Source organism: Salmo salar, chromosome 20 (assembly GCF_965601325.2).
Source record: "Salmo salar chromosome 20, fSalSal1, whole genome shotgun sequence".
Lineage (NCBI taxonomy): Eukaryota > Metazoa > Chordata > Actinopteri > Salmoniformes > Salmonidae > Salmo > Salmo salar.
The window spans coordinates 85036193-85059983 of NC_138310.1; the positions used below are offsets into that span (position 1 = coordinate 85036193).

At 44.3% G+C, this 23791-nt stretch overlaps 1 protein-coding gene across 1 annotated transcript in view; it reads left to right on the top strand.

The window, feature by feature from the left end:
- Positions 1-23791, top strand: part of neus (Neuroserpin) — a 62020-nt gene that overhangs the window by 28438 nt on the left and 9791 nt on the right. The window contains 2 exon segments of the mRNA NM_001140417.1: positions 20062-20328; positions 20679-20909. Of these exon segments, the coding sequence (NP_001133889.1) occupies positions 20076-20328; positions 20679-20909 (484 nt within the window). The 5' untranslated portion in view covers positions 20062-20075.

Here is a 23791-nt window from a genome sequence, read left to right on the forward strand (position 1 = left end):
TACCGGTACTCGACCAGTCGGCGAAAGCCAACATCACCCAAGAGAGAGAACAGTTGATTGTCAAGGGCAATGAATTCCATTATCTTGGCTTTAATGGATTTCGCCTTTGAGTTGTCTCGCTGAAATTTTCTTACTCTTTCAAATGACTGCTCGTTATATAGGTATGCACGTCAGCTTTGACATCGGTTTTGCACATCGGGGCGTTAAACTAGACATCGGCCGATACCGATGTTGGAATATTTAGCAAATATCGACCTATTCTGATATGTTCACCAATATATCGCGCATCCCTAATTTTAGATATACACTGAACAAAAATATAAATGCAACATGCAAAGTGTTGGTCCCATGTTTCATTTCTTTACATCCCTGTTAGTGAAAAATAATTCCAAAGCATACATAATATTATGCCTTAATATTAGCCCTTGATATTAAACGTTGATGAAAAAGGACTGCTAGGCAAATGAGAAAGCAAAAACAAGGTCAACAAAACAAAATCATACGCTGCAAGACGGTACTCTGCCAAAAGAATCCATCCAACTGACATGTGTGGCATATCAAGAGGCTGATTAAACAGTATGATAATTACACAGTTGCACCTTGTGCTGGGGGACAATAAAAGGACACTCTGGAATGTGCAGTTTTGTCACACAACACAATGTCACAAGTTTTGAGGTTAACAAAATGTGGAAAATGTGAAGGGGTCTGAATACTTTCCGAATGCACTGTAATTTCATTGAGTTTCACTGAATTCAATTCTATACTGAACAAAAATATAAACGCAACATGTAAAGTGTTGGTCCCATGTTTCATGAGCTGAAATAAAACATGCCAGAAATGCTATATATATGCACAAAAAGCATATTCCTCTCAAATGTTGTGCACAAATTTGTTTACATCCCTGTTAGTGAGTATTTCTCCTTTTCCAAGATAATCCATCCACCTGACAGGTGTGACATATCAAGAAGCTGATTAAGTGTCATGATCATTACACAGGTGCACCTTGTGCTGGGGACAATTCAATTCCAACTTTAAAATGTGGAGTTTTGTCACACAACACAATGCCACAGATGTCTCACATTTTGATGGAGCGTGCAATTGGCATGCTGACTGCAGGAATGTCCACCAGAGCTGTTGCCAGAGAATTGACTGTTCATATCTCTACCATAAGCCAATGTCTTTTTAGAGAATTTGGCAGTACGTCCAACCAGCCTCACAACCCCAGACCACGTATTACTACGCCAGGCCAGGACCTCCACATCTGGCTTCTTCACCAGCGGGATCATCTGAGACCAGCCACCTGAACAGATGATGAAACTGGGTTTGCACAACCAAAGAATATCTGCACAAACTGTCAGAAACCGTCTCAGGGAAAGTCATCTGTGTGCTCGTTGTCCTTACCAGGGTCTTGACCTGACTGCAGTTTGGCATCGTAAGTGATGTCAGTGGGCAAATGCTCTCCTTTGATGGCCACTGGCACGCTGGAGAAGTATTCTCTTTACGGATGAATCCCGGTTTCAACTGTACAGGGCAGATGGCAGAAAGTGTGTATAGCGTTGTGTGGGCGAGCGGTTTGTTTATGTCAACGTTGTGAACAGAGTGCCCCATGGTGGCTGTGGGGTTATGGTATGGGCAGGCATGAGCTACGGACAAAGAACACAATTGCATTTTATAAATGGCAATTTGAATGCACTGAGATACTGTGACGAGATCCTGAGGCTCATTGTCGTGTCATTCATCCGGAAGTCCCCTCAGCAATGTTCTTCCCAGAAGAATGGAGGCTGTTATAGCAGCAAAGGGGGTACCAACTCCATATTCATGATTTTGGAATGAGATGTTTGACAAGCAGGTGTCCACATACTTTTGGCCATGTAGTTTATATTCTGTGAATCCTTAAAGGCAGATACATTTTGAAGACTGATAGAAAATAATCCATATTTATGTTATGGTGGTTCTACATCAGGGCTTTCCAACCCTGTTCCTGTAGAGCTACCGTCCTATACAGTTTCACCTCAACCCTGTTCCTGTAGAGCTACCGTCTTATACAGTTTCACCCCAACCCTTTTCCTGTAGAGCTACCGTCCTATACAGTTTCACCCCAACCCTGTTCCTGTAGAGCTACCGTCCTATACAGTTTCACCCCAACCCTGTTCCTGTAGAGCTACCGTCCTATACAGTTTCACCCCAACCCTGTTCCTGTAGAGCTACCGTCCTATACAGTTTCACCCCAACCCTGTTCCTGTAGAGCTACCGTCCTATACAGTTTCACCCCAACCCTGTTTCTGTAGAGCTACCGTCCTATACAGTTTCACCCCAACCCTGTTCCTGTAGAGCTACCGTCCTATACAGTTTCACCCCAACCCTGTTCCTGTAGAGCTACCGTCCTATACAGTTTCACCCCAACCCTGTTCCTGTAGAGCTACCGTCCTATACAGTTTCACCCCAACCCTGTTCCTGTAGAGCTACCGTCCTATACAGTTTCACCCCAACCCTGTTCCTGTAGAGCTACCGTCCTATACAGTTTCACCCCAACCCTAAACTGGCACACCTGATTCTATTAATTAGCTGGTTGATAAACTGAACCAGGTTTGTTACAACTGGGGTTTGAGGGAAAACCTACAGGAGGGTAGCTCCTCATGAACAAGGTTAGAGATCCCCTGTTCCACATGATCTTACGCTGAGCCACACTGGCTGCGTTTACTCAGGCAGTCACATTCTAATATTTCTTCCACTAATTGGTCTTAATCACATCAGATCTTTTCACATCGAACATTTTTCAGAACTGATCTGATCTGAAAGACCAATTAGTGAAAAAAAAGATCAAAATCGGGCTGCCTGTGTAAACACAGCCATAGTCCTTTATCTGGCTTCGGTAGACTGACAATGGTGTTCGGCATGGTGGGCTGGGGAAGCTGAGACTCTTTGTGCTTATGGCGAATGGTCTTGTCCTGTCTGCGGTGAACGGCCAGCTGGATAAGACTGTCCTGTCTGCAGGGAACGGACAGCTGGATAAGACTCTGTCCTGTCTGGGGAACGGACAGCTGGATAAGACTGTCCTGTCTGTGGGGAACGGCCAGCTGGATAAGACTCTGTCCTGTCTGCGGGGAACGGCCAGCTGGATAAGACTGTCCTGTCTGCGGTGAACGGCCAGCTGGATAAGACTCTGTCCTGTCTGTGGGGAACGGCCAGCTGGATAAGACTCTGTCCTGTCTGCGGGGAACGGCCAGCTGGATAAGACTGTCCTGTCTGCGGTGAACGGCCAGCTGGATAAGGCTCTGTCCTGTCTGCGGTGAATGGCCAGCTGGATAAGACTCTGTCCTGTCTGCGGTGAATGGCCAGCTGGATAAGACTCTGTCCTGTCTGCGGTGAATGGCCAGCTGGATAAGACTCTGTCCTGTCTGTAGGGAATGGCCAGCTGGATAAGACTCTGTCCTGTCTGCTGTGAACGGCCAGCTGGATAAGACTCTGTCCTGTCTGCGGTGAACGGACAGCTGGATAAGACTCTGTCCTGTCTGGGGAACGGACAGCTGGATAAGACTCTGTCCTGTCTGGGGAACGGACAGCTGGATAAGACTGTCCTGTCTGTGGGGAACGGACAGCTGGATAAGACTCTGTCCTGTCTGCGGGGAACGGCCAGCTGGATAAGGCTCTGTCCTGTCTGCGGTGAACGGCCAGCTGGATAAGACTGTCCTGTCTGCGGTGAATGGCCAGCTGGATAAGACTCTGTCCTGTCTGCGGTGAATGGCCAGCTGGATAAGACTCTGTCCTGTCTGCGGTGAATGGCCAGCTGGATAAGACTCTGTCCTGTCTGCTGTGAACGGCCAGCTGGATAAGACTCTGTCCTGTCTGCGGGGAACGGCCAGCTGGATAAGACTCTGTCCTGTCTGCGGGGAACGGCCAGCTGGATAAGACTCTGTCCTGTCTGTAGGGAATGGCCAGCTGGATAAGACTCTGTCCTGTCTGTAGGGAATGGCCAGCTGGATAAGACTCTGTCCTGTCTGCGGTGAACGGCCAGCTGGATAAGACTCTGTCCTGTCTGCGGGGAACGGACAGCTGGATAAGACTGTCCTGTCTGCGGTGAACGGCCAGCTGGATAAGACTCTGTCCTGTCTGTGGGGAACGGACAGCTGGATAAGACTCTGTCCTGGCTGCGGGGAACGGCCAGCTGGATAAGGCTCTGTCCTGTCTGCGGTGAACGGCCAGCTGGATAAGACTGTCCTGTCTGCGGGGAACGGCCAGCTGGATAAGACTCTGTCCTGTCTGTAGGGAACGGCCAGCTGGATAAGACTCTGTCCTGTCTGCGGTGAACGGCCAGCTGGATAAGACTGTCCTGTCTGCGGTGAACGGCCAGCTGGATAAGACTCTGTCCTGTCTGTGGGGAATGGCCAGCTGGATAAGACTCTGTCCTGTCTGCGGTGAACGGCCAGCTGGATAAGACTGTCCTGTCTGCGGTGAACGGCCAGCTGGATAAGACTCTGTCCTGTCTGTGGGGAATGGCCAGCTGGATAAGACTCTGTCCTGTCTGCGGTGAACGGACAGCTGGATAAGACTGCCGAAAGTGGTGTAGGGCTTCTTAACCCTCAACTGTTTCGTCCTCTTGCAGAAGATGTGCTGGTACTGCACGTCTCCTGGAAAGTCATGGTTGAGGTGTTAGCATTTTACACTTTTAGTGGAAGAGACGAGGGGCAACACCTTTGTTGGTAAAGGGATCAACCGAATGGGACCGGCTAACATTGTTTAGGGCCAATCAGGGACATTTCGAGCTGCTTTTGAGAGGAAAGATCATTCAACAAAGTAAATGGACTAGGGGGCTAAAGAATGTGTGAAAAGTCTTAGGAGGGCAGTTGTTACACGGTATGAACTGTTGTGTATGGGAGATTGAGGAGAGGTGGCACCTCTCAACCGTTCCCATACACAACAATACATTTACTGTATTGATTTAGAACCACGGAGAGTTTCCTCAAGTCGCAAAGAAAACAGGAGCTGCCTCCACTATTCCAGCACCATTTCAACTTCATCAAATCACCTATGATTAGTCTAATACAGTGACAACTAAAAGATACCAAAAACGATTTAGTCCAATTAACATAAGCTAAATATGTTGTGGCTGTCCATGGTTCTGATTTCTGTGTCTGTGTGTGTGTGTGTGTGTGTGTGTGTGTGTGTGTGTGTGTGTGTGTGTGTGTGTGTGCGCGTACGTGCGTGCGTGCATTTGTGTAAGTAGAAAAAACATGATGACTCACCCTACTTGTAGAGAAACAGCAATGCCATCCTCCTCTCTTTCATGTTTTCACGGACTATCACTCTGTCATACAGTAAACACTTATTTTTTGTTGTCCTACCTGGCTAAAATACTTGCTCTCTAGCCTAACTTCCATTTATGGGCAACGTTAGCTAGTTAACATTAGCCTTCTACATATTGAACTTCCATCCTCTCAGGCCAGAGGCATAACAAGATATGAATTCATGGTTGGATCAGAATCGCTGTTATAATCATTGGCCAGTAAGGAGAATTAAGTAAAACACAAGTCCAAATCCCTATCTCTATCCATGGCTAATTTAGTAAAGGGACAGTTTTAGCTAGCTAGCCACCGGAGGACAACAACACAACGAGATGCAACAGTTCAAGTTGTTTCTATGAATGACGTATGCTCTCAATGTGATTTAATAGGAGAGACGGCAAATCCAAGATGGCTTCCCTTGACACTTAAAAAAAAAAATCCCCCAGGACCATTTCACAGTTGAGCTCACTCAGTTAAGCTCAACGCTGATTGGTTATAATTTTATACTCGTTTAAAAAAAAAAAAAATTATCAAGGGAGGCCAAATGCTCGCTGGCTTCCCTTGCATTCAATGCTATAGGCGGCAACAATGTGATACTCGTTTGGACCAGACAGTATCAGATAGATGGCCTACACATTTAGAAACAGAATGGCGCTGTTTTGCTCGCTCTGATTCTTTATCCGGTGAGATACAATTCTTGCGAATTGAAAGAATATTATGAAACACAGAGAGCCATCAGCTAAATCATGTTTGGTTACCTCTAATCGAGAATGCTCAGTTTTGTTGTGAAGGAAAACAAATCTATGGTATCACTTCTCAGCTGTTGTCTATGGATTCCCCATCACATCAGTTCAGCCTGAAAATCCCTCTGATAATCTTTGGTCACCGTAAGGCGCATCATTCTTGATAGCCGTAAGTTACTGGCAGCATCGCGGTAAATCTCATTTTCACGCTTGTTTGTAATTAGCACAGCCAGGCACAGAACACCACACAAGCATGATGAAAAACAAACATTGTCCCCCAAAAAATGGTGCCTGCAGAAGTTCTGAGATGGCTGTGTGTTGTTCGTTCACAATGCCATCTTCCACGTTTGTGAACATGCCCCATCTACCTTAGAGAGCTGTATCCGCTATGATTTCCGGATTTTGTGGTTCGCTATGAGCAGAGGAATTAACAGTCAAAACTTCCTGATTCTACCAGTGGAACTGAAAGGTGCTAGTTGTAGCTTGAGGATAATGTTGATATTTACGATAAAAAAGGTAATGTTGTTAAAATAGTAATGAATATATGCCATGGGAGGGCCAGGGTGAAATTCACCTTTAAAATAGTAATGAATATATGCCATGGGAGGGCCAGGGTGAAATTCACCTTTAAAATAGTAATGAATATATGCCATGGGAGGGCCAGGGTGAAATTCACCTTTAAAATAGTAATGAATATATGCCATGGGAGGGCCAGGGTGAAATTCACCTTTAAAATAGTAATGAATATATGCCATGGGAGGGCCAGGGTGAAATTCCCCTTTAAGTGTGTTTCAGTTAGGAGCTATTATAAGAGCGGACTGTCTCAGTGTTCTTATATAATTACTGAGTTTGCTGATGATGGAGTAGCAAGTGTTGTGTGTGTGTATGTGTGTGTGTGTGTATGCGTGTGTGCGTGCGTTCTCATGTTAAGGGGAGATACAGGGACTGGGTATTTGGGTTTTAGTCTTCTGTCTTCTCTGGACATGGAGAGAATGATGTTCATCACATCCCATCATCATGGTAACAAAGGAAGAACATTGTGTGTGTGTGTGTGTGTGTGTGTGTGTGTGTGTGTGTGTGTGTGTGTGTGTGTGAGTGAGAGGAATGAATGATGATCTTCCTAAGTGTGTTATATTATGTTATAAGCCCAGCTACAGGCGGTAAAGCTTGGATTTAATTCTACTAGATTGGTAAGTATGTCTTCTTAAAGGTGTTGGGTTTAATTCTACTAGCTTGGTAAGTATGCCTTCTTAAAGGTGTTGGGTTTAATTCTACTAGCTTGGTAAGTATGCCTTCTTAAAGGTGTTGGGTTTAATTCTACTAGCTTGGTAAGTATGCCTTCTTAAAGGTGTTGGGTTTAATTCTACTAGCTTGGTAAGTATGCCTTCTTAAAGGTGTCGGGTTTAAAGGGCGTTGAGGATTAAAGTGTCTGAGGGGGTGAATGGCGTCACGTTCTGAATGTGGAAATGTCAGCTACTGTATATTAGCGGTGATTTAGGATCAGTCGTGTTCTTTTCAAAGGACAACAGGTTTAATTCTATTCATTTTAGAAGCCTTGAAGATTAAACAGAAATGACTTCAAAGTGTCTGGGCTTTGTGCTCTGCTGGAATCACGTCAGGTTTTTAAGAGGCATATGGGTTTAACAGGTGTTGGTTTTCACCTGTGGCACTCAGGTGATGCCCATCTCAGACCCTTACCCACTCTCCCGCTCAAATCCCTCTCCCTCCCACCCTCTCTCCCCCCAACCCCTTCACCCTCTCTCCCCAATCTGTCTACACTACCAGGGCAGGTGTACCCTTACAGGTGGCAGGCTGCTTTAATAGAACAGCTCCGCTCCCACAACTCATAAGGTCACACAGGTGTCACTATCACACAAATAATCCCCCCCTTCGCCTCCCTCTCACTCCCACATCTTTTCATTATTATTTCATTATTTCATTATTATTCAGGTTATTACTTAAAAATATTCATCAACAAGTTAAGAAATTCCAGGTTGGAGAGGATCTGTAGCATTTTTGTACTGACACAACATTAACGTAGTCAAAAGAAACACGCCTAGCTTGTCCTCAACCATTCAAACGAAGTCCGATGGGTTTTCCCAAAATATTCACATAACTTCATGAACCCTGCTTCTGCAGCCATTCGATGGCATTGTCGTGACTTGACTTTAACATTAATCTGATGACTGTTATTTATCTAATCAACTATGTTTAATTGTTACCCGTTTTAAATTAATCATGTAACAATTAACTCATTAGGATTTTGGGCACCACGAGAGCAGTTCTATAAAGAGTTACCATCTCCTGAATTAAACTTTAATAGGTATTTACCTATCACATCTATAAACAGTTAACTCATTAATCATAACCTCGTATCATATCATCATTCTGAACCATTGTAACCTCTTTGCATCTGCAAAAACCAGAGCCTTATGATTCATTACTACACAAATTGGTTTAATTATTTATTTACTAGCTAACTAAATGGTAACACAGGATAAACACACACTCTTAATACATTAAAAACAGGTCCCTAGCGGACTGACAACAATATGGCTGCTTGTTACAGAAGAGATGGAGAGAGGGACAGAGACACTTAACGTTGGTACATTTAGAAACTACTCTCACTTATAGTACTCCTTTACTTTGCACACAAACTGCTGCCTGCTTGGAGTAAGAAATCATGAATGTAGTTACGTAAAATGTCTTGGTTCGCCGGATCTCTCTCGGTGGACAGGGCCGCCTTGGAAAGGGAGTTGGGCCTTTTCGCGACACGCTTGTAAGGCTCTGATTCTCCAAAATGGTTCCGACAAGTCTTTTCCTGTTGTTCTTCTTTGTGGTTGTACGGTATCCTGTGACTTGTCGTGTAGTCCTGAACAGAACTACAGAGTTGATTTTCCTTCCATTCGCTCCTGAAGAGGCGTCTTTGAAGATAGGCTAGCCAGCCGTGTTGATGGTTCCCAGTGGGGTGATGAGAGTAGTGTAATACGATGGTTTGAGCAGGGTAGTAGAATGGTCCCACTTAAATTCGCTTATCTATTTTACTTAGGACAACTAATCAACTGTACCAGTGATTGTCCGCGAGGTGAGTTTATCGTCTCTACCTCGTGTTGAGATTCACCATTCAAACCACTTTAAACGTGCAGCTGCAGCTCTAGGTCTCTCTGGTATGATATGTTAATTCTTAACCCATCATTTCATACAGTTTTTTCGAAAGGGCGGTTCCGTCAGGTGACACGCTCTCTGACCTCACTCAGGGGCGTGACTTGTCACTCTGCAAAGTTTATGTTAAAACTATTCTCTCTTATGGCTCCTAAAATCACATCCCTCTCTTAACAAAAACACTTTCATAATTGTTCATATTACATGCACAGCGCATCGGATGGACACTTCATACACGTAGTGGATATACTTTCCAAGTTACAGTATTTCCTGTATAACATTTTTAATGACATCACAAAATAATTAACATGACATTAATGTTCTATAGATCGGCTCTGACCATTCCCCATGTTCTTTGTTAGAAATATTGTTCCAGCATTTGCTTTAGAACATGTTAGAGTTTTGGCAGGAAAACTCTCTTGAAACAAATCCTGATCTTACCTATTTGGATTCTCGTGGACAGTCATGACAGCATTGTTCTTCAAGAGAGGATGACGCATTGAGAGAAATTATGTAGCCTAAGCTACTCATGACAGGAGCGTTTAATTGTTATTAAAGGTACTTCTATGCCTGCTCTGTCAACATTAACAGGCCAGGTATGCCTGCTCTGTCAACATTAACAGGACAGGTATGCCTGCTCTGTCGACATTAACAGGCCAGGTATGCCTTCTCTGTCAACATTAACAGGACAGGTATGCCTGCTCTGTCAACATTAACAGGACAGGTATGCCTGCTCTGTCAACATTAATAGGCCAGGTATGCCTTCTCTGTCAACATTAACAGGCCAGGTACTTCTATGCCTGCTCTGGCAACATTAACAGGCCAGGTACTTCTATGCCTGCTCTGTCAACATTAACAGGACAGGCACTTCTATGCCTGCTCTGTCAACATTAACAGGACAGGTACTTCTATGCCTGCTCTGTCAACATTAACAGGACAGAGAAACTAGACATGCTCAGTGCGTAAATTATGGTGTGAAATAAACCAAAGGTTTTTTCTCACAAGTGTAGCAGGTTTTGAACTCTGTAAACAACGTTTCCACTCTGAGAATGGTAAATTACTGTAATTAATACATGTATTAACAGACATTTCTTTAACCAAATGATTGGGATTAATGATAAATTGGCTGTTTTACAAACGGTAGGCTACCACATGGTCATTCATAAAGTGCATTGCGGGCCGACACTGTATTTTGTATCTCCTAGGGCCGCATAACGGCCAGGACCGGGCTGGTCAGCCTTGATTAGTCTATAAATAAAGAAAAGATTCTGTATCTAATGATGATCTGCTGCCAATGACTGGAACGAACTACAAAAATCTCTGAAACTGGAAACACTTATCTCCCTCACTAGCTTTAAGCACCAGCTATCAAAGCAGCTCCCAGATCACTGCACCTGTACATAGCCCATCTATAATTTAGCCCAAACTACTACCTCTTCCCCTACTGTATTTATTTATTTTATTTATTTTGCTCCTTTGCACCATATTATTTATATTTTAACTTTGAACTTTCTTCAAACTACAAATCTACCATTCCAGTGTTTTACTTGCTATACTTTATTTACTTTGCCACCATGGCCTTTTTTTGCCTTTACCTCCCTTATCTCACATCATCTGCTCACATTGTATATAGTCTTATTTTTTTCTACTGCATCATTGATTGTATGTTGTTTTACTCCATGTGTAACTCTGTGTTTTTGTATGTTGTCGAACTGCTTTGCTTTATCTTGGCCAGGTCGCAATTGTAAATGAGAACTTGTTCTCAACTTGCCTACCTGGTTAAATAAAGGTGAAATAAATAAAAATGAAATACCATGCCAGGATGGAGAGGCTTGGTGTTTTGTCCATTGGACACAAGATTAGTGCAATATAGGCCTCATGCTACAACAACCTTTTCGACTGCTGTTGAATAATTCATGAATAGTCAGACACATCCAACCTTTTTTTAAATGTATTCATTTACTAGCAAGCAATGAAAATGTGCATTTGTATAAAAGAAAGTCCACACATCAATCCATTTTTTTTTACTGAAGTGCCATAGCCTGTAGCGCTTTACTCCCAGCATCTAGCGCCTAGCTGCTCCATCATCTAGCACCGAGCTGCTCCATCATCTAGCACCTAGCTGCTCCATCATCTAGCACCGAGCTGCTCCATCATCTAGCGCCGAGCTGCTCCATCATCTAGCACCGAGCTGCTCCATCATCTAGCACCGAGCTGCTCCATCATCTAGCGCCTAGCTGCTCCATCATCTAGCACCTAGCTGCTCCATCATCTAGCGCCTAGCTGCTCCATCATCTAGCGCCTAGCTGCTCCAGCATCTAGCGCCGAGCTGCTCCAGCATCTAGCGCCGAGCTGCTCCAGCATCTAGCGCCGAGCTGCTCCATCATCTAGCGCCTAGCTGCTCCAGCATCTAGCACCGAGCTGCTCCAGCATCTAGCACCTAGCTGCTCCAGCATCTAGCGCGGAGCTGCTCCATCATCTAGCACCGAGCTGCTCCAGCATCTAGCGCCTAGCTGCTCCATCATCTAGCGCGGCGCTGCTCCATCATCTAGCGCCGAGCTGGTCCATCATCTGGTGCCGAGCTACTCCATCATCTGGCGCCGAGCTGCTCCATCATCTGGCGCCGAGCTGCTCCATCATCTAGTGCCGAGCTGCTCCATCATCTGGCGCTGAGCTGCTCCATCATCTAGCGCCTAGCTGCTCCATCATCTAGCGCCTAGCTGCTCCATCATCTAGTGCCGAGCTGCTCCATCATCTAGCATGGAGCTGCTCCATCATCTAGCACCTAGCTGCTCCATCATCTAGCGCCTAGCTGCTCCATCATCTGGCGCCGAGCTGCTCCAGCATCTAGCGCCGAGCTGCTCCAGCATCTAGCGCTTAGCTGCTCCATCATCTAGCGCCGAGCTGCTCCAGCATCTAGCGCCGAGCTGCTCCATCATCTAGCACCGAGCTGCTCCATCATCTAGCGCCTAGGTGCTCCATCATCTAGCACCGAGCTGCTCCATCATCTAGAGCCGAGCAGCTCCATCATCTAGTGCCGAGCTGCTCCATCATCTAGCACCAACCTGCTCCATCATCTAGCACCTAGCTGCTCCATCATCTAGCACCAACCTGCTCCATCATCTAGTGCCTAGCTGCTCCATCATCTAGTGCCGAGCTGCTCCATCATCAAAGGACAGTTGGAAAGAGGAGGAGATGGAGAAAGTTTGATAGACGAACTAAGTTAGCAAATCAATTGCTTATAATCATTAGTAAACACCCCTGCTATTAGGTCAAGTTTATCTACATTAGAAAAAAGAAGGTTAATAAAAATAAAAATAAATCCTAAAATGTATATAGGCCTATTTAAACAGTTTTGCAGGTTATTTTATTTTCATGACGGCCTTCATCCATAACTGTCAGCTACAGTTATTTAATTACCGTCACAGCCCCATGTCTCACATTTCAATGGACAGGATTCTAGAATGAGTAACACAGTCCATGTTCTGAGTAAGTTCCTAGAGTGGAACTTAGGAAGTCTGCATTGATATGATAGTTGTGTGTTTTGTAGGGGATAGAATGAACGTGTTGTGTGGCAGGCTAGGCTACTCACTGGCCACACACTGGTTGAATCAACATTGTTTCCATGTAATTTCAATCAAATTACGTTGAACCAACATGAAATACACTTTGAATTGACGTTTGTGCCCAGTGGGTGGGCTCCTGTCTGCCAGTCAGGGAGAGGGGGGTTGGGGGACTGGGTTTGGGGTAGCTGGTACCAGGACAGGGCTGCTGTATTGATCCAGCCCTGTCATTGTTGTCTCAAGTACAATGTCACTCCAGTCACCAGCACCCATAGGAGCTTCTAGCCCAGTGTGGGAGCATGGGACTCTCATCTATCTGATAGTAACACACACACACGGCGCACCAAACACGGAGCCCCAAACACACAAACAACATGCAGGGCACCTGAACCTATTCAGCAGTTCAGCAATACACAACAGAGAACCAGGGAGGGACATCCCCTCTGTATGTGTCCCTCTCTCTCATTCCCTCTATCGCTCTAAAAACGCAGTGGCATGCTCCTGTTTTCTTTGTTTGTGCAGAAAACAGCGTTGCCAGGCAACGGTAAAAGGCAGAGGGATGAAACTGCATGAACTGCGTGTGTGTTCAGCAGGAGCAGCCAGAACACACCAGTCCCCTTAAGAACTGTGTGTAACATGCTGCTGTGAGGTAGGTAGAGAGGTAGGGAGGGAGGTAGAGAGGGAGGTTGGTAGAGAGGAAGGAAGGAAGGAAGGAAGGAAGGAAGGAAGGAAGGAAGGAAGGAAGGAAGGAAGGAAGGAAGAAGGAAGGAAGGAAGGAAGGAAGGAAGGAAGGAAGGAAGGAAGGAGTGTGGACTTGAGGAAAGGAAGGTAGACAGGGAGGGAGAGGGATATGGAGCAAAGAAAATAAATGCCACATATTCTATGTTGGGTTAGGCAGTGTCCATAGTCACATACACTCTCTCACTCACACACACACACACTGACACACACAGGCGTTCTCATGGCACTGAGGCAAGCCTATTTTGAAGAAGAATATGATGTAACAGGAGATGATAAGATCAGGGATGAAATATGCATGAGCTCATTTAGTAATTGTCACCAAACAGAGTTTCTTCTGTCTGCAGTCGACAGCACAAATGTAGTTACAATCCACTGGAGGAGGACAGCTTCATCACTCTTCCCCCTCTCCTTGTTTCTCATATCAAATCACATTTTATTTGTCACATGGTCTACAAACAACAGGTGTGGACTAACAGTGAAATGCTTACTCACGGGTCCATCCCAAAAATGCAGACAGAATGAAAATTGAGAAATAATATAAAGTAAAACATGTAACAATAAAAGTAATAGTAGATACAAATAACTTCACAGATCTTCATTGTAAAGGGTTTAAACACTGTTTCCCATGCTTGTTCAATGAACCATAAATAATTAATGAACATGCACCCGTGGAACTGTCGTTAAGACACTAACAGCTTACAGACGGTAGGCAATTAAGGTCACAGTTATGAAAATTAGGACACTAAAGAGGCCTTTCTACTGACTGAAAAACAACAAAATAAAGATGCCCAGGGTCCCCACTCATCTGCGTGAACGTGCCTTAGGCATGCTGCAAGGAGGCATGAGGACTAAAGATGTGGTCAGGGCAATAAATTGCAATGTCCGTACTGTGAGACGCCTAAGACAGCACTACAGGGAAACAGGACGGACAGCTGATCATCCTCGCAGTGGCAGACCACGTGTAACAACACCTCCACAGGATCGGTACATCCGAACATTACACCTGCGGGACAGGTACAGGATGGCAACAACAACTGCCCGAGTTACACCAGGAACGCACAATCCCTCCATCAGTGCTCAGAATTTCTGCAATAGGCTGAGAGAGGCTGGACTGAGGGCTTGTAGGCCTGTTGTAAGGCAGGTCCTCACCAGACATCACCGGCAACAACGTCGCCTATGAGCACAAACCCATCATCGCTGCACCAGACAGGACTGGCAAAAAATGCTCTTCACTGACGAGTCGAGTTTTGTCTCACATGGGGGGAGGGTCGGATTCGCGTTTATTGTCGAAGGAATGAGCGTTACACCGAGGCCTGTACTCTGGAGCGGGATTGTTTTGGAGGTGGAGGGTCCGTCATGGTCTGGGGCGGTGTGTCACAGCATCATTGGACTGAGCTTGTTGTCATTGCAGGCAATCTCAACGCTGTGTGTTACAGGGAAGATGTCCTCCTCCCTCATGTGGTACCCTTCCTGCAGGCTCAGTCTGCCATGACCCTCCAGCATGACAATGCCACCACGCACAGAATGAGCAGTATGGCTGGTTTCCTGCAAGTCAGGAATGTCAGTGTTCTGCCATGGCCAGCGAAGAGCCCGGATCTCAATCCCATTGAGCACGTCTGGGACCTGTTGGATCGGAGGGTGAGGGCTAGTGCCATTCCCCCCAGAAATGTCCGGGAACTTGCAGGTGCCTTGGTGGAAGAGTGGGGGAACATCTCACAGCAAGAACTGGCAAATCTGGTGCAGTCCATGAGGAGATGCACTGCAGTACTTAATGCAGCTGGTGGCCACACCAGATACTGACTGTTACTTTTGATTTTGACCCCCCCCCCCCCCCCCCCTTTGTTCAGGGACACATTATTCCATTTCTGTTAGTCGCATGTCTGTGGAACTTGTTCAGTTTATGTCTCCGTTGTTGAATTTTGTTATGTTGGAACAAATATTTACACGTTAAATTTGCTGAAAATGAATGCAGTTGACAGTGAGAGGACTTTTCTTTTTTTGCAGAGTTTTATAAACAGAAGCAGCTGGGTCATAAAGGGTTAATTCAGATAACCCGGGTAGCTATTTGGTTACTATTTAACTAACTATTTAGCTGTCTTATGGCTTGGGGGTAGAAGCTGTTCAGGTTTCTGTTGGTTCCAGATTTGGTGCATCGGTACCGCTTGCCATATGGTAGCAGAGAGAACAGTCGATGACTTGGGTGACTGGAGCCTTTGATAATTTGTAGGGCCTTCCTCTGACACCGCCTGGTATAGAGGTCCTGGATGGCAGGAAGCTCGGCTCCAGTGATGAACTGCGCCGTACGCACTATTGACTGTAGCGCCTTGTGGTCTGATGCCGAGCAGTTGCCATACTGCAGCCAGTCAAGATGCTCTCAGTGGTGCAGCTGTATAACATTTTGAGGATCTGGGGACCCATGCCAAATCTTTTCAGCCTCCTGAGGGGGAGGTGTTGTCGTGCCCTCTTCAAGACAGTCTTGGTGTGTTTGGACCATGATAGTTTGTTGGTGATATGGACACAAAGGAACTTGAAGCTCTCAACCTGCTCCACTACAGCCCCGTCGATGTGAATGGGGGCATACTCAGCCACCCTTTTCCTGTAGTCCACAATCAGCCCTTTTGTCTTGCTCACGTTGAGGGAGAAGTTGTTGTCCTGGCACCACACTGCCAGGTCTCTGACCGCCTCCCTATAGGCTGTCTCATCGTCTTCAATGATCAGGCCTACCACCGTCGTGTTGTCAGCAAACTTAATAATGGTGTTGGAGTTGTGCTTGGCCATGCAGTCATGGGTGAACAGGGAGTACAGGAGGGGACTGAGCATGCACCCCTGAGGGGCCCACGTGTTGAGGATCAGCGTGGCAGCTGTGTTGTTGCTTACCCTCACTGTCAGAAAGTCCAGGATCCAGTTGTAGAGGGAGGTGTTTAGTCCCAGGGTCCTTAGCTTTGAAATGAGCTTTGAGGGCGCTATGGTGTTGAACGCTGAGCAGTAGTCACCGAACAGCATTCTCATGTAGGTCTTCCTTTTGTCCAAGTGAAAAAAGGGCAGACCAAAATCCCACTATTTTACCATGCCTTTACCATGCCTGCTTTTTATACCTGCATTTGCGTATTTCTGAAAGGGGTAGGGGTAAAAAACAAAGGACCTAGTCAATATTCCTGCATTTATACCCTATAAACAAAATACACGTATTGGGGCTGTGTGAATGGTTTTCTGCTTTTTTGCAGGTAAATTCATTAACACTTCCATTGTTGAACAACTCCCTAATTAGAAATGGGTATCACAATCCTCTTGTCCTCTCATTGTCTGGTACAGTATAAATGTAGTTACAGTCGTACAGTAGGATAACTGGCTGTTTAGCAGTATAAATGTAGTTACAGTCATACAGTAGGATAACAGGCTGTTTATCAGTGTAAATGTAGTTACAGTCATACAGTAGGATAACAGGCTGTTTATCAGTATAAATGTAGTTACAGTCGTACAGTAGGATAACTGGCTGTTTATCAGTATAAATGTAGTTACAGTCGTTCAGTAGGATAACTGGCTGTTTAGCAGTGTAAATATAGTTACAGTCGTTCAGTAGGATAACTGGCTGTTTATCAGTGTAAATGTAGTTACAGTCATACAGTAGGATAACTGTCTGTTTAGCATAATAAATGTAGTTACAGTCGTTCAGTAGGATAACAGGCTGTTTATCAGTGTAAATGTAGTTACAGTCGTACAGTTGGATAACTGGCTGTTTATCAGTATAAATGTAGTTACAGTCGTACAGTAGGATAACTGGCTGTTTATCAGTGTAAATATAGTTACAGTCGTACAGTAGGATAACTGGCTGTTTATCAGTATAAATGTAGTTACAGTCGTACAGTAGGATAACTGGCTGTTTAGCAGTATAAATGTAGTTACAGTCGTACAGTAGGATAACTGGCTGTTTATCAGTGTAAATATAGTTACAGTCGTTCAGTAGGATAACTGGCTGTTTATCAGTGTAAATGTAGTTACAGTCATACAGTAGGATAACTGTCTGTTTAGCATAATAAATGTAGTTACAGTCGTTCAGTAGGATAACAGGCTGTTTAGCAGTATAAATGTAGTTACAGTCGTTCAGTAGGATAACTGGCTGTTTAGCAGTGTAAATGTAGTTACAGTCGTACAGTAGGATAACAGGCTGTTTATCAGTATAAATGTAGTTACAGTCGTACAGTAGGATAACAGGCTGTTTATCAGTGTAAATGTAGTTACAGTCGTACAGTAGGATAACTGGCTGTTTATCAGTATAAATGTAGTTACAGTCGTTCAGTAGGATAACTGTCTGTTTATCAGTATAAATGTAGTTACAGTCGTTCAGTAGGATAACTGGCTGTTTTTCAGTGTAAATGTAGTTACAGTCGTACAGTAGGATAACTGGCTGTTTATCAGTATAAATGTAGTTACAGTCGTTCAGTAGGATAACTGGCTGTTTATCAGTGTAAATGTAGTTACAGTCGTACAGTAGGATAACTGGCTGTTTATCAGTATAAATGTAGTTACAGTCGTTCAGTAGGATAACTGGCTGTTTATCAGTGTAAATGTAGTTACAGTCGTACAGTAGGATAACTGGCTGTTTATCAGTATAAATGTAGTTACAGTCGTTCAGTAGGATAACTGGCTGTTTATCAGTATAAATGTAGTTACAGTCGTACAGTAGGATAACTGGCTGTTTATCAGTATAAATGTAGTTACAGTCGTTCAGTAGGATAACTGGCTGTTTAGCAGTGTAAATGTAATTACAGTCGTACAGTAGGATAACTGGCTGTTTATCACTATAAATGTAGTTACAGTCGTACAGTAGGATAACAGGCTGTTTATCAGTATAAATGTAGTTACCGTCGTACAGTAGGATAACTGGCTGTTTAGCAGTGTAAATGTAATTACAGTCGTACAGTAGGATAACTGGCTGTTTATCAGTATAAATGTAGTTACAGTCGTACAGTAGGATAACTGGCTGTTTATCAGTATAAATGTAGTTACAGTCGTACAGTAGGATAACTGGCTGTTTATCAGTATAAATGTAGTTACAGTCGTACAGTAGGATAACTGGCTGTTTATCAGTATAAATGTAGTTACAGTCGTACAGTAGGATAACAGGCTGTTTATCAGTATAAATGTAGTTACAGTCGTACAGTAGGATAACTGGCTGTTTATCAGTATAAATGTAATTACAGTCGTACAGTAGGATAACTGGCTGTTTATCAGTGTAAATGTAGTTACAGTCGTACAGTAGGATAACTGGCTGTTTATCAGTATAAATGTAGTTACAGTCGTTCAGTAGGATAACTGGCTGTTTATCAGTATAAATGTAGTTACAGTCGTACAGTAGGATAACTGGCTGTTTATCAGTATAAATGTAGTTACAGTCGTACAGTAGGATAACAGGCTGTTTATCAGTATAAATGTAGTTACAGTCGTACAGTAGGATAACAGGCTATTTATCAGTATAAATGTAGTTACAGTCGTACAGTAGGATAACAGGCTGTTTATCAGTATAAATGTAGTTACAGTCGTACAGTAGGATAACAGGCTGTTTATCAGTATAAATGTAGTTACAGTCGTACAGTAGGATAACTGGCTGTTTATCAGTATAAATGTAGTTACAGTCGTACAGTAGGATAACTGGCTGTTTAGCAGTATAAATGTAGTTACAGTCGTTCAGTAGGATAACTGGCAGTTTAGCAGTGTAAATGTAATTACAGTCGTACAGTAGGATAACTGGCTGTTTATCAGTATAAATGTAGTTACAGTCGTACAGTAGGATAACTGGCTGTTTATCAGTATAAATGTAGTTACAGTCGTACAGTAGGATAACAGGCTGTTTATCAGTATAAATGTAGTTACAGTCGTACAGTAGGATAACAGGCTGTTTATCAGTATAAATGTAGTTACAGTCGTACAGTAGGATAACTGGCTGTTTAGCAGTCTGTCTACTCTTTTTTTCCCTCCCATTCCCTTTCTCTTTCCATCTCTCTCCCTGTTTCATCCCTGTGTGTTTTCCTCTACCTATATTCAGACACTAATATGCTTTATTGGCATGCCCGGATTGAAACATGTTCCATCTCTCTGTCATTCTCTCCTCCCGCTAACCCCCCCACTCTATCATCTATCTATCTATCTATCTATCTATCTATCTATCGATCTATCGATCTATCTATCGATCGATCTATCTATCTATCTATCTATCTATCTATCTATCTATCTATCTATCTATCTATCTATCTATCTATCTATCTATCTATCTATCTATCTATCTATCTATCTATCTATCTATCTATCTATCTATCTATCTATCTATCTATCTATCTATCTATCTATCTATCTATCTATCTATCTATCTATCTATCTATCTATCTATCTATCTATCTATCTATCTATCTATCTATCTATCTATCTATCTATCTATCTATCTATCTATCTATCTATCTATCTATCTATCTATCTCTTTGTCTCTCTGTTTGTCTTTGTCTCTCTGTTTGTCTTCTCTCTCTCTCTCTCTCTCTCTCTCTCTCTCTCTCTCTCTCTCTCTCTCTCTCTCTCTAGCTCGCAGCTTTCCCATGTTGATTCTCAGCCTCCTGCCCCTCCTCCTGTTGCCGGGCCATGGTTGCCATGCCGCTGACATTCCGGAGGACACCACAGCAGAGTTCTCCGTCAGACTGTACCACCAGCTGCAGGCACGCGGGGGGGACGACAACATCATCTTCTCCCCCCTGAGTGTGGCTGTGGCCCTGGGCATGGTGGAGCTGGGGGCCCGCGGGGCCTCCCTCACACAGATACGCCAGGCTGTTGGCTTCAGCCACCTACCTACAGGTATACACACCGCAGAACACACACACACACACACACACACACACACACACACACACACACACACACACACACACACACACACACACACACAGCCACCTACCTACAGGTATACACACCTCAGAACACACACACACACACACACACACACACACACACACACAGCCACCTACCTACAGGTATACACACTGCAGAACGCACACACTCACAAAGCCACCTACCTACAGGTATACACACTGCAGAACACACACACTCACACAGCCACCTACCTACAGGTATACACACTGCAGAACACACACACTCACACAGCCACCTCCCAGTGAGTAAGACATCTGTCTCTGTCCGTCTCCCAGATGAGGAGTTCTCTCTGCTCCAGAACCTGACAGGGGCTCTGTCTGAAGACGATGCCCACTACATCATCCGATTGGCCAACTCCCTCTTCCTGCAGAGTGGCGTGACCTTTAACCCGGAGTTCCTGCGGCTGATGAGGAAGTACTTCCGGGCGGAGGTGGAGACGGTGGACTTCAGCGAATCAGCCGCCGTGGCAGAGCAGATCAATGGCTGGGTGGAGAACCACACTGAGAGTAAGTCTGTGTGTGGAATCAATGCGTGTGTTTTGTGTGGAATCAAAGCATATGGTTTATGTGGAATCAAAGCGTGTGGTTTGTGTGGAATCAAAGCGTGTGTTTTGTGTGGAATCAATGTGTGTGGTTATACAGTGAGTGGACAAAACATTAGGAACACCTGCTCTTTCCATGAAATAGACTGACCAGGTGAATCCAGGTAAAAGCTATGATCCCTTATTGATGACACGTGTTAAATCCACTTCAATTACTTCAGATGAAGGGGAACAGACAGGTTAAAGAAGGATTTTTAAGCTTTGACACAATTGAGACATGGATTGTTTCAAGAACTGAAACACGCTCAACAGTTTCCCGTGTGTATCAACATGGGCCAGCATCCCTGTGGAAACCTTTCGGCACCTTTCCATGCCCCCAATGAACTGAGGCTGTTTTGAGGACAAAAGGGTGGGATGCAACTCACTATTAGGAAGGTGTTCCTAATGTTTAGTGTACTCACTGTATTTAAAGGCATGCATGTACAGTGCCTTCAGAAAGTATTCCGACCCCTTGACTTTTTCCACATTTTGTTTTATTACAGCCTTATTCTAAAATTGATTAAATAAAAATAAAAAAACTCATTAATCTACACACAGTACCCCATAATGACAAAGCAAACACAGGTTTTAAGATAAAAAAAATAAAAAACAGAAATACCTTATTTACATAATTATTCAGACCCTTTGCTATGAGACTCGAAATTGAGCTCAGGTGCATCCTGTTTCCTTTGATCATCCTTGAGATGTTTCTACAACTTGAGTCCACCTGTGGTAAATTCAATTGATTGGACATGATTTGGAAAGTCACACACCTGTCTATATTAGGTCCCGCAGTTGACAGTGCATGTCAGAGCAAAAACCAAGTCATGAAGTTGAAGGAATTGTCTGTAGAGCTCCAAGGCAGGATTGTGTCGAGGCACAGATATGGGGAAGGGTACTAAAACATGTCTGCAGCATTGAATGTCCCCAAGAACACAGTGGCCTCCATCATTCTTAAATGGAAGAATTTTGGAACCACCAAGACTCTTCCTAGAGCTGGCCGCCCGGCCAAACTGAGAAAACAGGGCAGAAGGGCCTTGGTCAGGGCGGTGACCAAGAACCCGATGGTCACTCTGACGGAGCTCTAGAGTTCCTCAGTGGAGATGGAAGAACCTTCCAGAAGGACAACCATCTCTGCAGCACTCTACCAATCAGGCCTTTATGGCAGAGTGGCCAGATTGAAGCCACTCCTCAGTAAAAGGCACATGACAGCCTGCTTGGAGTTTGCTAAAAGACACCTAAAGACTCTCAGACTGTGAGAAACAAGATTCTCTGGTCTGATGAATCCAAGATTGAACTCTTTGGCCTGAATACCAAGCGTCACGTCTGGAGGAAACCTGGCACCATCTCTACGGTGAAGCATGGTGGTGGCAGCATCATGCTGCAGGGATGGTTTTCAGCGGCAGGGGCTGGGAGACCAGTCAGGATCAAGTCAAACATTAACAGAGCAAAGTACTGAGAGATCCTTGAGGAAAACCTGCTCAAGACCACTCAGGATCTCAGACTGGGGTGAAGGTTCACCTTCCAACAGGACAACAACTCTAAGCACACAGCCAGGACAACACAGGAGTGGCTTCGGGACAAGTCTCTGAATGTCATTGAGTGGCCCAGCCAGAGCCCGGACTTGAACCTGATCGAACATCTCTGGAGAAACCTGAAAATAGCTGTGCGGCAACGCTCCCCATCCAACCTGACAGAGCTTGAGAGGATCTGCAGAGAAGAATGGGAGAAACTCCCCAAATACAGTTGTGCTAAGCTTGTAGCATCATACCCAGGAATACTTGATGTTGTAATTGCTGCCAAAGGTGCAATACTGATTAAAGGGTCTGAAAACTTATGGAAATGTGATGTTTCTGTTTTTTATTTTCAGTAAATTAGCACAAATTACAGTGCCTTGCGAAAGTATTCGGCCCCCTTGAACTTTTCGACCTTTTGCCACATTTCAGGCTTCAAACATAAAGATATAAAACTGTAATTTTTTGTGAAGAATCAACAGCAAGTGGGACACCATTATGAAGTAGAACGAAATTTATTGGATATTTCAAACTTTTTTAACAAATAAAAAACAGAAAAATTGGCCGTGCAAAATTATTCAGCCCCTTTACTTTCAGTGCAGCAAACTCTCTCCAGAAGTTCAGTGAGTATCTCTGAATGATCCAATGTTGACCTAAATGACTAATGTTGATAAATAGAATCCACCTGTGTGTAATCAAGTCTCCGTATAAATGCACCTGCTCTGTGATAGTCTCAGAGGTCCGTTTAAAGCGCAGAGAGCATCATGAAGAACAAGGAACACACCAGGCAGGTCCGAGATACTGTTGTGGAGAAGTTTAAAGACGGATTTGGATACAAAAAGATTTCCCAAGCTTTAAACATCCCAAGGAGCACTGTGCAAGCGATAATATTGAAATGGAAGGAGTATCAGACCACTGCAAATCTACGAAGACCCGGCCGTCCCTCTAAACTTTCAGCTCATACAAGGAGAAGACTGATCAGAGATGCAGCCAAGAGGCCCATGATCACTCTGGATGAACTGCAGAGATCTACAGCTGAGGTGGGAGACTCTGTCCATAGGACAACAATCAGTCGTATACTACACAAATCTGGCCTTTATGGAAGAGTGGCAAGAAGAAAGCCATTTCTTAAAGATATCCATAAAAAGTGTTGTTTAAAGTTTGCCACTAGCCACCTGGGAGACACACCAAACATGTGGAAGAAGGTGCTCTGGTCAGATGAAACCAAAATCGAACTTTTTGGCAACAATGCAAAACGTTATGTTTGGTGTAAAAGCAACACAGCTCATCACCC